Source organism: Falco naumanni, chromosome Z (assembly GCF_017639655.2).
Source record: "Falco naumanni isolate bFalNau1 chromosome Z, bFalNau1.pat, whole genome shotgun sequence".
Classification (NCBI taxonomy): domain Eukaryota; kingdom Metazoa; phylum Chordata; class Aves; order Falconiformes; family Falconidae; genus Falco; species Falco naumanni.
This window is the reverse complement of record NC_054080.1, coordinates 69275639-69291501: the sequence shown is the minus strand read 5'-3', so window position 1 is coordinate 69291501 and position 15863 is coordinate 69275639. Positions and strand designations below refer to the sequence as shown.

The following is a 15863-nucleotide window of genomic DNA, read 5'->3' as shown; positions in this document are numbered from 1 at the left end:
AATTTTTCTGGAAGGAGATCATATGAAAATGACATTTCCCTAAACTCAAACTGTACAATGTGAACCTATAGCATTGTGCATTTTCATGAAAAGATCTGCTTTCATTATACTTTTAGCAAATATTTAGTGTTTAGAAACATGTTCTAAAGGTTTTGATTATTTTTTTATTTTTTTGAGTTTATTGCAGAAATCTTCTGGAAAAGGCAAATCTAGTGCATTTTATAAAAACACGTGGAGATTAAAATATTTTACTTCTATATTCATTACTGAGTCTTTACTCTACCAGAGTTTTCTTGAATTAGTGTTAAAATATATTTGCGAGGTTAGTAACCACTTGTACAAAACTGTTAATTTAGCATACAATAGAATACGAAGGACTGTTTAAAACATTTTTTCCAGAGAAAATGTTTCGGTTCTACTGTTATCCTCTGCATTCCAAAGCATTTATAAATATTGCATGTCTTAGCTATTGAAATTATTATGTTTTCAAAGCAGACATGCTTTAATTACTCATGCTTCAAGAAACAGGGTGAGGTCAGGAGATAATTATTATTTAAAAGTCAAGATAAAAATAATTAATCCTTCTTTCTTCCCTTCCTCCCTAACAAGGCAAAGGAAAAAAAAGAATTTGCACAGCAATGATTACTTTCTCACTTATAATATTATATTAGATAATATTGAGTGCCATTTCCTTCTACACATACAGGACACAAGCATAGTCATTCTAGTGTAGCTGGGATAATTACTACCCGTTATATCTATGGGGTGTGAATCACACAGAGTTTTCTCTTGTTGAACAAGATTTTTTCTTGTTTAACTCTCTTTAAACAAGAGTTTTCTCTTGCTAAAAAGTAACTTGTGTTCTATTTGAACAAAGACTTTGAAAAACAAAAATTAATTATTTGTTGTTTCCCTTTTTTTAAAAAAAATATCTATTTAACATGTAACCCTTTGATAATTATGTGAAAAGACAGCAGATTGTGTGAAAAAATTTGGCTTTGGTATAACTTCATGCCTTCACAGCTAATTTTAAAAAGACATCATGAACATGGCTGAAATTGTAATGAGCTTGCTCTACAATTTCATGTAGAAAACTGTTAGAAACCTAATCCATAATGCAAGACAGCAGCACATTTTGTAAGTAAATTACCCACAACACAGCAATAAATCAAAGTATCTGTCATTTTAGAAGCAGTGGGAGTCTATTACAGTTTGGCACAGGTATGATGCAGCTGGGTGGATAGCAGCTGTCTTGCACAGTACCTGCTACTGGGAGAAACCAATTGCCTTTTTAGAAATGCAAGGCAAAAATAACGAGCCCAAGTACCCCAGTAAGACTGACCATAACGAGAAGCTGCAGTACAGTAACGAAGTAGCAGGACAAAAGAGGACAGCAGTCCAGTGAGAATGTTCTGACTGATTCATATTCCTCTCCTAAAGTCTTACCCTAAACCCAAGTGTACTATTCAGTTTCACGTGAAAAGAAACATGTTTATTTTGTTATTGCTGTGTTATTAAAAGTGAATAACTTCTGATTTTTGATTAAGAGGAGAGGGGGAACAGTAGCCGTATTTACTTGTTGCAGTAGCATCTGTTCTTTCCCATTTCAAAACTTGGGAAGATCAAGGTCAAATTAAACATCACAATTATGTGCAGCAAAAAATCAGGTAATTATAATAAATTCAAACTGATAAAGATGACCCTACATAAAGAGAAAGCAAGTGATGCCAGTAAAGGCCCTAACCTGACAAAAAATTATTTTCTTGTTCAATGGATAAATCTGTCTGTGCAAGCCATACTGGCTCTTGTGGCTGTATTTACATACTAATTTATATGCCAGAGGGTTGAGTTCACGATAGTCTTAATTACACATCAAAATATTGTTTTTTAAATGCACACAAACAACAGAATTAATACATCTACAAGTTCTTTGATGTGCATTTTCTTTTAAATCACAGTATGCACCCTTTTAAACAGAGTATTGAAAAGTTTTTTTCTAAGTGCAGCCATGTGCTTTTTCTGTTTCAGAATGTTTTATAATTCTGCTATACCAAATATCTTTTAATAACTTGCACTATTCTAAGAAATCTCGGTGCTTTCTACAAAGATCAGTGTGGCTTACAGAAGACAGGAATAGCACATCTACCCATTTAGCAGCTTGTCACCTGATATTTGCCAAAACAGCATAAAATGATGATTCAGAAATAATCCGAAAGCCAAGCCTTACAGATTTACAGAGAAACTATAAGACACTCTGGACTTCCAAATAAAATCACAAAACCAAGAATTAAACCTACCAAAAACAATCTACAGATACTGTCTAAGGGCAAAGACTTTCAGTTATGCCTAAATATTTAGGGAATAATGAATTTTCTACTTTGCAATGCTACAATGACTATAATGCTTTTGGCACAGTCAATACCCAGTCTTGAAGGTCCAAGACCATACAAAACTTTTAGCAGCTCTTATACCTGATCATTCATAATACACTTCAAATTTTTTTTTATTATTTGAAATACTGTGCTGTGGCAAAGCTAAATAGGATATATATCTCTGCAAGCTGATGAAATTTTTATAAAAACTTGCAAAACTACAGGCTGATAGTCAGTGACAAGATTTTGCTTTATTTTCCTTTTCTTTTTCCCTTGCAAGTGGATATAGCTACAGAATAAGGCAAACCATCCCTCATTCTCCAAAAGAAGTCATTCCTTTGGTGTGTCATGTATAAGGCAGCACAACTGCACAGAAAAGATAAGATTTATCTGCCAAGTGGCTCACCTTCTCCAGCAATCTGAACATGACATGACCTATTGCTAAAATTATGCCGTATAAATGAAAGTGGACTATTAAGTAAAGAGAAGGAGTTGAGATCAGTCACAGAAAAGCTTTGTGTTACTCTGTCTTCAGGCTTTTCAACACCCACTAGCAGCATCAGAAAAGCAGGAGATCCATTTAAAAAAAAAATGTGAACACCATGAAAAGCTACTGAATTTAGAAATCAGCATTTCAGGAGAAACTTTGCTGCTCAGATCAGACCAGATCCAGAAATTACATGCTATTCCAGTATTGCAAGTTCAGCTGGATGTGTAAAATCCAAGTTCTGCAATTTGTATTTTTAATATCTGTCCAGTTTAAGAATAAAAGCCAGAACAAATAAGATTTTCAAAGATTCTTGTGAATGTTACATGTAATATGTAGTCAATGTTTCATTTTCTTTCATCTGACTGTATTCCAGCAAGGGCTAGCTGACAAAAAATTGTATTTATATTTACATGTATATGGATATTTATATTTAGTTTAATACAAAAAATACCAAAAGCTGGCACAAGCCTAGTTAAACAGTGATGTGGTCCTGAGTTTGCTGTATCTCTTCCTTTCCTACACATTTGCATCATGACCAGAATAGCTGTTTCCTAGAATCCTGCAGAAATATGCAAATCCCTAAATACTGATGAGATACTTACAAATATTTACTACTTTCCAGAAAAGTCCCCTAGGCATCAAAGCAGTACTAACAAGCATGCCAATAACTTTGTATCCACCTTCAGTTTAACCATGAAGTGCTTGAAACCTAGGAAAACTTAGGAGAGCTCTCTTCTATTCTTCTTAAGAAAAATGCAGAGGTTGAATTAAATGTATTTTATGACTCTCTACTACTTGCGATGGGTAAAATCACTTTGATAATTTTTTCTATTTCTGAAACCTTGTGTAGTTGGTTGAGTTGCTTACCAACAGAGAAAAAGCAAAGTATCCAAATGATAACATAATGAAGACGTATCTAATAGGTGTCATTTTAACAAACCAAAATTCAAAAATCTTTATGCTATGAGACAATCTGTATGCTGCTACAAATCTTGCCTCTATTAGCTTGTTGTGACTTTGTTTCTGGATATTTTATGCCCACAACAGATGGGAACAGAAAAAATACTAACCTGTCTTCAATTGAGATGAATCAATGACATCCACAGCATTAGGTGAACATCTTCCTATTACAAACTGCCAGCATATAAACGAATAAATATTTAAGTAATGGTCTTTACCTCCTTGTCAAGTGACTGTTCATTTGGCTGCTTTGTTTCACACTAGTTTGTTAACAAGTTCTGCATACACATTTCTGGTTCTTTCAAATAAATATTGCCTTTGCAAAAGCAAATGTCTTTGCAATGTCGTGACTTCCTAAATATTAGAAAATGTCGAAGGCTTTATTACTTAAAATATTACTTTAATTTACTACTTTATTCGTCTTTGACTTATACTGAAGATGGGAAGGAGAGTGCCAAGATGCTATTGATCTGTTGATTTTTTCTGTCCTTTCGTAAGGGGGAGTGTCTGTCAAGTTTTTTTTACTGAAAAGGGAATATTGATCGAGTTTACCTGGCTTGGACACATCTTTCTCCTTTTTCAGGTATTGGCCCTTCAGTCTTTGCTACCAAGATCTGATATATGTATGTTCAATCTGTATGTATTCAATCTGAGAGCTATTATTTCTCTGAGAACAATTCAGTCACTGCAGCAGAAAAACATCTGAACTTCCTCAAAATGACCAGAATGTAGCAATATGTCCTTTTTCTGTACCATTTCTTGATATGTGATTTTATTGTCTACCTTCTACATTTTATATCTTATAATTGCTGTTAATTTCCTCTGATAAGTTATGTCTTTGGCCCGTAACAGTAAACACACGAGGCAATATTTGCTTTCTTACCATACTTTGATTTCTCTCAGCATGCAATGCTTTGCACAGGTCAAACTTTTAGCTGGTGCACTTAGATAGTGTTTGACATATTTGGCTTAATGAAAGCTCTCTCTTGTCTTCCTGTGTTTATTTCCTCCATTTTGAATTATGCCTGTTCCAGTTTTGTATATACTGAGCTTTGGGAGGATCTGAATGAGGAAGATACTGTGACTTCAGCAAATATGTCATTTCTAGCTGCTTTCAATGTAAGAAGGACCAGAACTCTTTCCATTAGTTGCATTCCACAGATAAATGCATGAAATACCGTTGTAACTACAGCAGAAAAAAAAAACAGTTGAAAGAAAAAGAGGGATAAGATTTTTGCATGGTGCTAATCAGAGGAGAACCAAAAAACAACCACTTTCTTCATGTCCATTATCATTCTATGTTGCCTAGCAATTCATGTTAATTACACTATTTTCTGTACTCTTGCAAAGAAAACAACGGAGCCAAAAAATGCATAATCCTATATATATAAGACTAAAAACATAGTTGAGCCTAGCATTTAAGCCCAACAAATCAAAACAAGTCACAATCTCCTGATTTTTCAATTTTTTTTTAATTCCAGGAGAACAAACAAAAAGCAATGCACTAGGCAAAAATAGATATTGCAGTATATACATTAAAACGCTGAAACCTGTGGTTTGAGATTCAATTTGCCTTTTTCTCAAGTCTCAGTTAAGTGAAATATAAGCTATTTTTATCTGCAATAATCTAGAAAATATGCTGACAAAATGTGCAGCACAAACTAGTCTTTGAAATATCCATTTATCTAATTTGCAGAGTAATGAAAAATATACAGTATTCATTAGCATTATATAGAATGGCTTATAATTATTAGGCTATAATCAAATACTTATTTCAAATTATATGATTAAACTATGATAAAGCAATGAGCAAGACTATACAAAAAAATCAGTACAGTTTTTATAGCTAATGATATACATAAGTTTTCGGGGTCTCAGAAACCAGAAGAAAAAAGATACTTAATTAAGACATACTTTAGCTCTAGTTCATAATAACGGGCACACAAATGGCTGCCAGAAAAAGAGAAACATTTTTCTAAAGCATAGAAACATGCAATTTCTAGCTTATTTCTTTCATTCCTGATTGTCTCTGATGTCGGGAAACAGATAAGAACCAAAAACAAAAAGAAGAATGAAAATGTTGAGCACTGCAGGAACTGAAAAATGCCAGACATTTCTATGCTAATGTTTAATAAAGTGTGTGCATAAAAAACAGAGGGGAAAACAAACAAACAAAAACAAAAACAAAAACAAACCAACACTTTGCTGTTATGTGAAAACATGAGAAATGCAATACCACTTGGCTGCTACTGGGTATTACTTTACACCAAAATCACCATGAAACTGGCTTTACTCAACACAGTTTAAAATATATTACTATCTTTACACATGTATTATATTTCGGATGCTCAAAACATTCTAATATGCTGCAGCCAGCAAGGTTTGAGGATAATGATTAAGATGATTCAGGCGGATGGTGACTTTTCTGCTGATTTCATACACCTGTGTATGTTGAGCCTAATGAAACTGCAGTTACACTAGGTTTAGGGTATCCTTCTCCATGGTTAAAGATGTTTCTGCCCCACAGATCCCTACTAATGTCCCATTTTGATACAATTATTTCCCTTTCAGGTGGCAGAACAGATGCAGCAAGCCAGTTAGTCTGGGTTACACAACCTACCAGGATTAGCCCCATGACTTTATACAGAGATGGATTAGGGGGTTTCACATAGTCACTGTCAGAGCTCAGATTTTTAGAGGTTTTAATGCTCACTCATCCTCTCCTTCTAAACCTCTCATTCTCACTTATGTTTCTTGATAACACTGTGTGGGCTTTCTTGATTGCAAATTTCTGTTTTAAACAACTGAGATTAATGCGTCAGCCACTGGCTAATTTTTGCGTTATTGGATTTATAGCTCATCCCTTACTGCTCCCTGTCTCTGATATATTGACCCCATGGTCTTGTTGCAACTCAGGCTTAACAAAACTGAATGTAAACTCTTTTTCTCCCACACACTCTCATTTCCTCCCTCATTGTCTACTTGTAAAGGAAAAACTACAATCCTTCCTACTCAAATCTTTTCTAGCCTTTTTTCTTGCTCAACAAACTCAGGCCAGTCCTCTTCATCTACAGCAGATGCCAGGGTCATCCTCTCCTCTGTTTACTCTCTGCCAGGTTTCTCCCCCAGGGCTTGTGTTACCTCATACTAGGATTTCTGCCCTGTTTGCCTTCCTGGACTTTCTTATGGACATATGCCAAATACTGTTGCTCTGGCTGTGTTTCTGTTTTGCTGACATGAACTGATTTCACTACTTTGCTCAGCCGACCTGTCTCCTGGCATGTCCTCTCTGGTTGCCCATTTACTATAATAACCTATTTTGGCTTCTTTTAAGCACCTCAGTAACTCTGCACATCCTTACTGTCCCTTGCTGGTGTTCATTCTGACCCTTTTTCCTTATGCCACCATACATAACCTCATCTCTTGGTTTTGTAGCTTCATCCAAAATTGCCTCCAACTTGTATTACACAACTGACAGTGTTAATTAGCACTCATTCCAGAAAGTTATCACCCTGTACACATGTATTTCTTTTTAATTCTAGTAATACCTACAAGGTATCCAACAACCTTTTTCTTTCTGTTTTATAAAGGACTCTTTCTTCCACAAAACTCTTTTCTTCTACCCTTTGGTCACCATTCTTTCTGTCCTTGGAAAGGACCTAGCAAGTCATGGATCAGCATGTAAACAGTTCCATTATAAAGCAAACAAAGACTTCTTCTGAGCACTTCTCTGAGGTAGTTAAGGAAAAAAAAAAAAAAAAACCAAAAAAAACCCAAAAACCAAAACCAACCCAAACTAATTGATTTAGTCTGGTCCTCATTTAAAGGCCACTCTTTTGACATGTTTCAGGTTATCTCTAAACTGCAATCCAAAGGAATGATGGGAAATTGTACAGACGGGCCTAGGCTACTGAGATCAAGGCCCTTGTTGAAGCTACCTAGATCAAGTACCTACAGAATGTAGCACAGGGGTACAAAGCACGGTCTGAATGAGGGGATGAAGTTTTCATAGAAGAGTTTAAAGTATATTTCACAACCAAGATTTCATTCAATGCATGTGACATGAAGAACCATCAGCTCCTTAAGGAAAGTGGGTTCATGCAGGAATACGTTGAGCTCATGGAGCATGATTCAGATGCTGCTAGCTTATATCATGTAAGCTCATACAGCCTTTTGCACGGTTAAAACATCTGTTTTAAAAGTTAAGGAGTTACATTAAAATGAGTTACCTTCTCTTGATATTGTCGCCGTGATGAATCCAGAGACTGAATGAGGGCAGTGGCATGACCAACAAACATCGCATAACAAGTTGCCCCCACAATCATACTCAACATGGTTATCCAGAGGTCAGACATGCTGACGGGGGCGCGGGCTCCATAACCAATGCAGAGCATATGGCTCATGGCTTTGAAGAGTGCGTATGAGTACTGCTTTCCCCAGGAATCGTTCTGCAAGAAAAAAGACAAGTGACTGAGCCAGCAAGCAACTGAAGGGAAAAAATGTATTTGTACCTGTGTAATGGGATCATTACTGGCTCTGACAGAGCACTCTGGTAACTCTGTGCATAAGGAGATATTCCTTCTAAATTGAATGTTAGATAAAGCATCGGAGATTCTGCCAGATAATACTTAGCACAGTGAGATGAAATAAAATTGACTATTTTTAATACATGATTGTATTCTTAAACATGAGTGTTAACCTAATTACAAGGATATTAAAGGTCAATTTTATTTCACAGTCCATGGCAGATGGATTAGAAAGAGCTGACCACGCAGACTTATCAAGAGCAAGAAAGTAATATTTTAACAGGCATGAACATACTTCTATGGCCTGATTTCTTTCTTTTCAGCATTGTCCATAGTGATACACAACCACATTTCATTTTATCAGCTGTTTCACTTTCTAAGGACAGGGGGGAAGAGTGTTCTTTTGTAATGTCTGCTTATCCTGTTTTTTTCTTGTAATATATGGTTCATACCAGAAGCATCTCAACTCAAAAGTCTGTTATGGCCACGGTCTATGAAACACAGCTCAAAAGAAAAGGTGAATACCATGGTCCTGCACTTCTAACTTGTAGCTATCCCTTCACGTTCTCTCTAGGAGATTAGAAGGACCGGACAGCTCACTAACAAGCTTTTAGAATTGCAAAGGTGGTGTCAGCATCCTCCCTTTAGCTTTACATAGTGACAGTCAAAGGGGCTGTTCCCAGAGAAAAGCAGACACTTTAAGACATTCCAACAAGCTCTGGGACTCCTTGTCAGATTTTTCTGTTTTCCTTGCCAAAGGAATGAGACCAGAACAGGAAAACAAATTGTGCTTGGAGGCACACAGCATACATGAGAAAACACAGTATTTACCACAAAGAACTGAGAACAATTTCAGAAATGAGGGAATGAAGACAGAATTGGGATGACATTAGTAAGATTAGGCAGCTATCCAGTATAGTGTCTAATAAACAGGATCAAAAATAATAAACGTTAACATAAACAAATCTTGAAACCAGCAGTAGCATTTATATATAAAATTTACATATGAAATATCAATATTTTCATCTCTTTTCCACCCATATAAGGATTGCTCAAATGCTCTTTTTTCTCAAATAGCTTCAGGCTTGCTTTGTTGCCATTTAAATACCAAGGTTACTAACTACTCTTGTGCTTTTCATCTATTAAAATGCTTTTTCCAGAACCCTTATTAGCTAAAGTAACTGGTAATTCATCCAATTCTTGGATTGCAGATGACAAAGTTACTATTTATTCATTAATATAATAATTTAGACATTGATTTTTCCTCTATATTTAAACTTGTTTCATTTTATAAGTTAAAGCTTTTCAGATTTGTGAGCTGTTTCTGTCTTCACAAGTGAAAATTTTGTGTTGTAAATACTGCTAAGGAACAAGTTTTCAATGTTTTTACTTAAAAAGATAATTAGACTGCTGGGAATTAGGTTGGTTTCACTGTTGTAATGAGGAAATACACTTCCTTTTGTTTTGGGGCTTTAAAATAACTCAAAAACTGAAAGAACTAAAGAAGTTTCCCTGAAAAATCTCTGGTTCAGAATTCAAATACTCAGCCCCAGTACAGAAACTCCTCGATGATTGAGTCGGTGCAGTTATTTTAATGCAAGTTCCCTGTCTCTCAGGAAAGCAACTTACAGCAATCAGTTTTGAAAGACATTCCTTCCAACTAGTATCAATCTCCTTTGGGTAGAAATAATTTATAAGGGAATTTTTTGAAACCCACACTAAATTCTTTAGCAGTTGCAGCTTTATATAGGCTATATTAGGCAAACAGTAAATCTCTTGCTTAAAAAATATATCTGTTTTTTACAGCTAGAAGTAGCAATATTAAAGCCACAGTATTCAAGGGATTGCAATATCAAAACATCAGTTCTTGCAGGTCTCCATACCATGGATCTTACTCCTAAACTGTATTTTTTAGCACAACTATTACAAATATTAAAGAAAAATAAAAACAGATCTTTATATTGCCTATGGATATTTTTTTTTTTTATCATAGCCTTGGTGTGATGAATCTCAATTAAAATTCTTTCAGTAAAATGGTATTTTTACATCAAAGTCTTTGAGTCAATCCAAATGCTGGTTGATTTTATTTCCTGACTGAGATAATTTCCAGGTCTGTGAATTACAGTGTTAAGTAAAATACCATTGTCTTTAAGAAAGAACAAGAAAATCGAAGTGAGGAGAAGCAAGAAGAAACGATACTGGGAGGTCTTTCTACTAAGTATGTAATAGGGTGAGTGAAAAATAAATTAAATACTGCTTGAGAAGTAGTACCATGATGGAATAAGTGAGCTGTAATGACAATAAAGAAATAACTCAAAATGTACAACAAAGTAAACAAATGTATGTTTAACCACGTATCTATATTTATATGTAAGCCAAAGTAGGATTCAACACCTCAGTCAGAACTGCATCTGAATCCAAACTGGAGGTCAAGGCCATCTCAAATGGCCTTTTTGTTACACAAATTGCATAAGATACTACCACATAGCTTGTGGCAGACCTTGTTACAGGCTAGACACATTTCAGACATTTGTGAAGGGATGGTCCTGAGCAGCAGGACCTCAGATGGGTAGAAAGGGTTTAGCAGAATGAGAAAAAGACCTGGTGAAGAAGCCTGACAAAACATTTTAATTCAACTTGGATTTGCCTGAGAATTTTGTTACTGAAAATACTTGCCAATGCTTTTTGATTCGTTTCTTCTCCTTAATAATCAACCAGGTTTCATACCATCAGTTGCAAACATTGGTCTTTTCAGTTTCTATGGGGATTTTTTGTAAGATGATACTGAGCAAATACCATTATGAAGGGTACAAATTTCAGTACAGTTAATAGTTTTGTTCAATGATATATCCCATATATAAACACCTTAGAAATAACATTGGTTCTAATGTCAAATCCTTTAAATCATATATGCTACTACCAATGTTACTATATAAAATAATAATAATTATTATTATTTAATGATTTTTCTACTTGTGTTGTATAACCTAAGGTTTGACAGAAGCAACTCTAACTTTGTTTCAATGTGACAGATAGAAAATTTCCACAACTCCATTCCGACGTGCTGCTCTTCACTGTACAAGTGAGGAGTGGCCATTGTCCTGCTAGTAGCCTACAGAGATTTTTCTTTAATGTGAAGCTTTTTTGCACTTGCATCATAAAAAGATTTTTATATAACACATTCACAGATAATATCCCTGAGATAATAAAGCCTTATTCTATGAAGTAAAGAATCCTGTGTTTACATAGTCAGCTTTTCTTTTAACACAATTTTAAAATATTAATAATTCTATAAATACATTTTGAATTTTTCACTAAACAGTCATATTCTGTTTTTAATATATAGATTTTTAAAAAACTTAAAACCACAAACGAATATGAGCTGCAAAAATCTCCTACCAATCAGTAAAAAAGGGCATTTAATTTCTTATTTGACAGTGGGTTGACCAATGTTTCCAGATTAGCAGTAATCGGTTTAAAACATTTTAAATGAATTTGGAAACACTATTAAAGACTGTAATTGTGAGAAATACTGAAGCTGTTTATCCAAGGATTGATTACATAATCCATCTTGATGACATTAGGAAATCCTCACATTTGTGAAAGGAATGATACACTGATCATTTGCAGTTAGTTCTGTAAGTATATACATTAACTTAGTAGTTATTCTGAAGAATACATTAATCACAAAGCACTTCTGATTTTTAAAAGTCTCTTTCCAAGCCTCTAACTACACCACAGGATGGTCTCATCATTTCACAAACCTGCTACAAATATCTTTTTGTAATATTGGCTTTTCAGCTCATAAGAAATAAATCACAGAAAAGTCACAGGGCACCTTCTAAGAGACCACAATAAAAGGCAAATTATTTTTCTCAGTGGATTAAGAAAGGGTTTCTATTGAACTATGGATTTACTATGGAATCTATGGAGGTTTTCACCAGGACTTTTTGTAGTCATCATACAAATCAATTCCACCCCCATATTCCACTCATTTCCTCAGGCACAGCTTATCTTCCCTCAGCCATACCCTTGCATTGAGATATAAATTGATTTAGAAATCTCTAACAAGCAGACCATTGCACAGACAGTAGTGGTTTCCACATTTTTGACTCAGTTCCTTTTTCCTTTCACATCAGTCGCTGTATGTGTCACATAAATGGTCCTCTCAGTTTATAAGGGCATGCTTTACAATCACAGAGCTTGACTTAGGAATTGAGATGATTTCTACAAGGATCTTTAACTCACTCTCATGATTCTCCATTTCAAAGAAAAGAGTGGGAAAGTAGCCTGTCCCTACCCCAAACAGCTTGCCTTGTAATCACTCACACACATCCATTCATGCCCACCACTGCCTATGGGTTCTTCTGAAAGTTGGCAATATCTGAAGGAGGTAAGATGGATGCAAATCTTGGCAGGATATAGACAGTTTGTGTCTATCCTAGCAAATTAAAAAGTATCAGAAAGCCTTCCCAAGTTCTGGAATTTGGTTCACATGGGTATACTGTTACAAACGCCCCTGGTGGGGCACTGGCCGCGTAGCACTCTCCCAAGTAATAGCAGGTCTGCTTTGGAGCAGGTGTGGGTGAGGAACCATTACTTCTAGGCAGCTGGCATGAGCTTGTCCTGTGCTGAAACCCAAACAAGATTAATACTATGGATACAGTAGGCAGCTCCCATCTTACTCCTAACTAGGTGCCCATTAAAAGTGGGCACCTTTAATTTATGAGCATGGAGGAAGCTAGACAGTCCATAAGTAAGCCCTCTGGTTTTAGCATTGTCACAGGAAGTTATTGCATTAAAAAAATGTAAAGTTCAGGATGGGGCTTCAAAGGCTGAAGAAAGCACAAAGCAGCATCCTTGCTCGCATGGCAGCACATACTGTAATGCAGTAGTGGCCCCAAGGAAACATCTGGCTAAAATCTGGAGGACATGACCACTGCTGGCCAAAGGTACTGTAAAAAATACAATCTTTTCCAATGGAATTAAATTAAACTGCATTTGTGTCTTATATAGCCATACTATGAGTTATTTGCATATAATTGCAAACCATTATTTCCAACAGTTTCTTAAAGACTTCTTAAATTTAAGAATTATTTAAAATACTATTTAAGAAATGAGAAAGGCATGCTAAGAAAAGGCTATACCTGTGTGTTAATGACATTTCTAATTGGTATGTCTCTCAGAACTAGAAAAAAAAAATGTGTTTCTTACCAAATATTGCACCATCTGAGTTGTGACTATTTTTTTATACATCTGTTTTTAAACTTAATAGGTGGCATCATCTTTAGTAACAACTACTACCACTGGAGAGCATTTCTTCTCTTCTTTGAAATCAATTTCATTATGGAAATACATATATAAAAATATTTTTTAAAAAAATTATATCACTGAAAGTGCAGATGTTACCATGCCATTCCTTACTGAACTTTGTTCTTTGAGATCCTTTTACTGAAATTTATCAAATAATATAAGTCTGATGAAGACATTCAGCTTTTTGTTCTCCTCTCTCACAGCACACACAGTTTCATGAAGTTCAAATCACACTGGTTTTTGATCCTAAAATAAACTTAAGTACCATTGTTTACAAGGGACTGACTGGAACAGATACACATTGCCTGCCAAAGGGAAAGCACGTTGTAATCACAATAAGTATAGTGTGGTCACAATAACTGTGTACAACAAGTTCATCTACAGGTTTTTAGTAAACGTAATTTGACTGGACAAACAATGCATTCCAGAGAAAACCACTTTCTTACAAAAGAAGAAAAAAAAATTAAAACAATGCCCTGTGTAATAAAAAATTACATAAACCCTGCAAGAAAGCATTTTTAATGAAAAACTGAAGGTCATGAAATAGCACTGCTCAGGAGAGGTAAAAAATCAGAGTGCATTAAAGATACCCTATCTTTTTTCTTCTCTTTTCAGTTGGTGAAATGAGCTGGGTATGATGCAAAACAGTGTAACAAGCCTCAAGCATTGAAACAAACCATTTATGAAATGCTTTTATAATGCAATCACTAAGAAAAGCTTTGAATTTTCAACAGTAGCTATCCGATAGTCAAGAACAGGCAGATGATAATATGGGCTTAATATAGTACAGTTCTGGGAGGTGGCTGAAGGAGTGAAGTGACATAAACCTGATTCTTGACTCCAGGGCGTACTGCTTTACTGCAAACTGTTATGACAAATCTCCACCATCATAGACAATATTTGCAACCAATTTAGAAAAGGGAACTCAACAGAAGGAACTGCATCTCTATTCTGTGAACAATTCAGTCTAGACAGCAAATTACATGAAGCATCTGACATAAAATCCCACATAAAATGACAAATGGAAATTATATGGTTTTGGCACTGGACGTTCAGCTTTCTGAGTGCTATCAACATTCTCTTTGAATCAAAGTGATTTTGAAGCCATATAAAAAGACAGAAGGGGAAAAAGTAACTTAGCAAGTGGCAGAAAAGGCTATTATTAGGAAAAGGCTAGGGAAACAATACATAACTTGAAAGGTACATAGACATGCACTAAATCATAGTATCACAATAGTTTCTCACTAAGAACATCTCAAAACGTTCAAAGCCTGATTTTCCAAGACGTATTTTCATCCTTGTTCTATATACTTACATACTCTACCAAAATATTTTTTATGTATTTGTTTCAACATGTATTTAGGAAAAACAAAATAAATTATGGATCACAGTAGATTATAGCATTTTAATATAATCCACTCATAAAGACAAATGTGTGTACATAGGGTCTGAGTATGTTTTAATCTGCTTTAATATGAATAAAGTGGAAACAATGCTACTTTCACACAGATAATAATTGTAAGAGTTGGGACTAGGATTCAGGAGTTCCAGTGCTTTAAAAAAGAGCATCCTGGTAAGGTGATGCTTAGTGCTACACAGGCAAATTCAAATATATTTCTCATTAGTCTAAAGATATTATTTTTACTGTGTTTTATTTTCTCTTCAAGTAGTGTAGTTTTAAAGGCAGAGGTTCAGTGCTGGTGTTAAGCATTCTTCTTCACTTAGCTGGTAATGAAGGCAAGTTTTTTGATCTACTTCCTAACCTGATGCCTTTGAGACTTCAGGCTACATCTGGTTTGTTTACAGTTCTTCAAGAAATTAACTTACTAAATACTTAAGCCCTCAGGAGGCTGGTCTGCTTTTTTGGTAAATCCCAGTCCTTCACCAAATACTATACCCTACAAAAAGTTGTTCATTATTTTATTAGGCAGTGACAGCAGGTAAAAAAAAAAAGTTTTGCAGGTGAAATTCTGTTCTGGCTGTACAAACAGAACAAACCTCTGTGTCAAAGCAAGTAGGCTGGATCTAGGTCAGAGGCTTTTCTTTTTCTGATAACTCATCTGAATTTTGCTGATGACTTTTTCTTAAATCCAGATGCCCTAAAACTGCAGGTACTTACCAGAATCTGCAAGACTTTCAAGGTAATAAAATAACATTAAGAAAAAAAAAGATTCAGCAGCCTAAATGCTGCCCACAAAATGA

At 35.1% G+C, this 15863-nt stretch overlaps 1 protein-coding gene across 1 annotated transcript in view; it reads right to left on the bottom strand.

Annotated features, from left to right (window-relative positions):
• HCN1 (hyperpolarization activated cyclic nucleotide gated potassium channel 1) overlaps nt 1-15863 on the bottom strand; it is a 199316-nt gene that overhangs the window by 62045 nt on the left and 121408 nt on the right. Inside the window, exon 4 of the mRNA XM_040580815.1 lies at nt 8052-8270. Within this exon, the coding sequence (XP_040436749.1) occupies nt 8052-8270 (219 nt within the window). The remainder of the gene's footprint in view (nt 1-8051; nt 8271-15863) is intronic.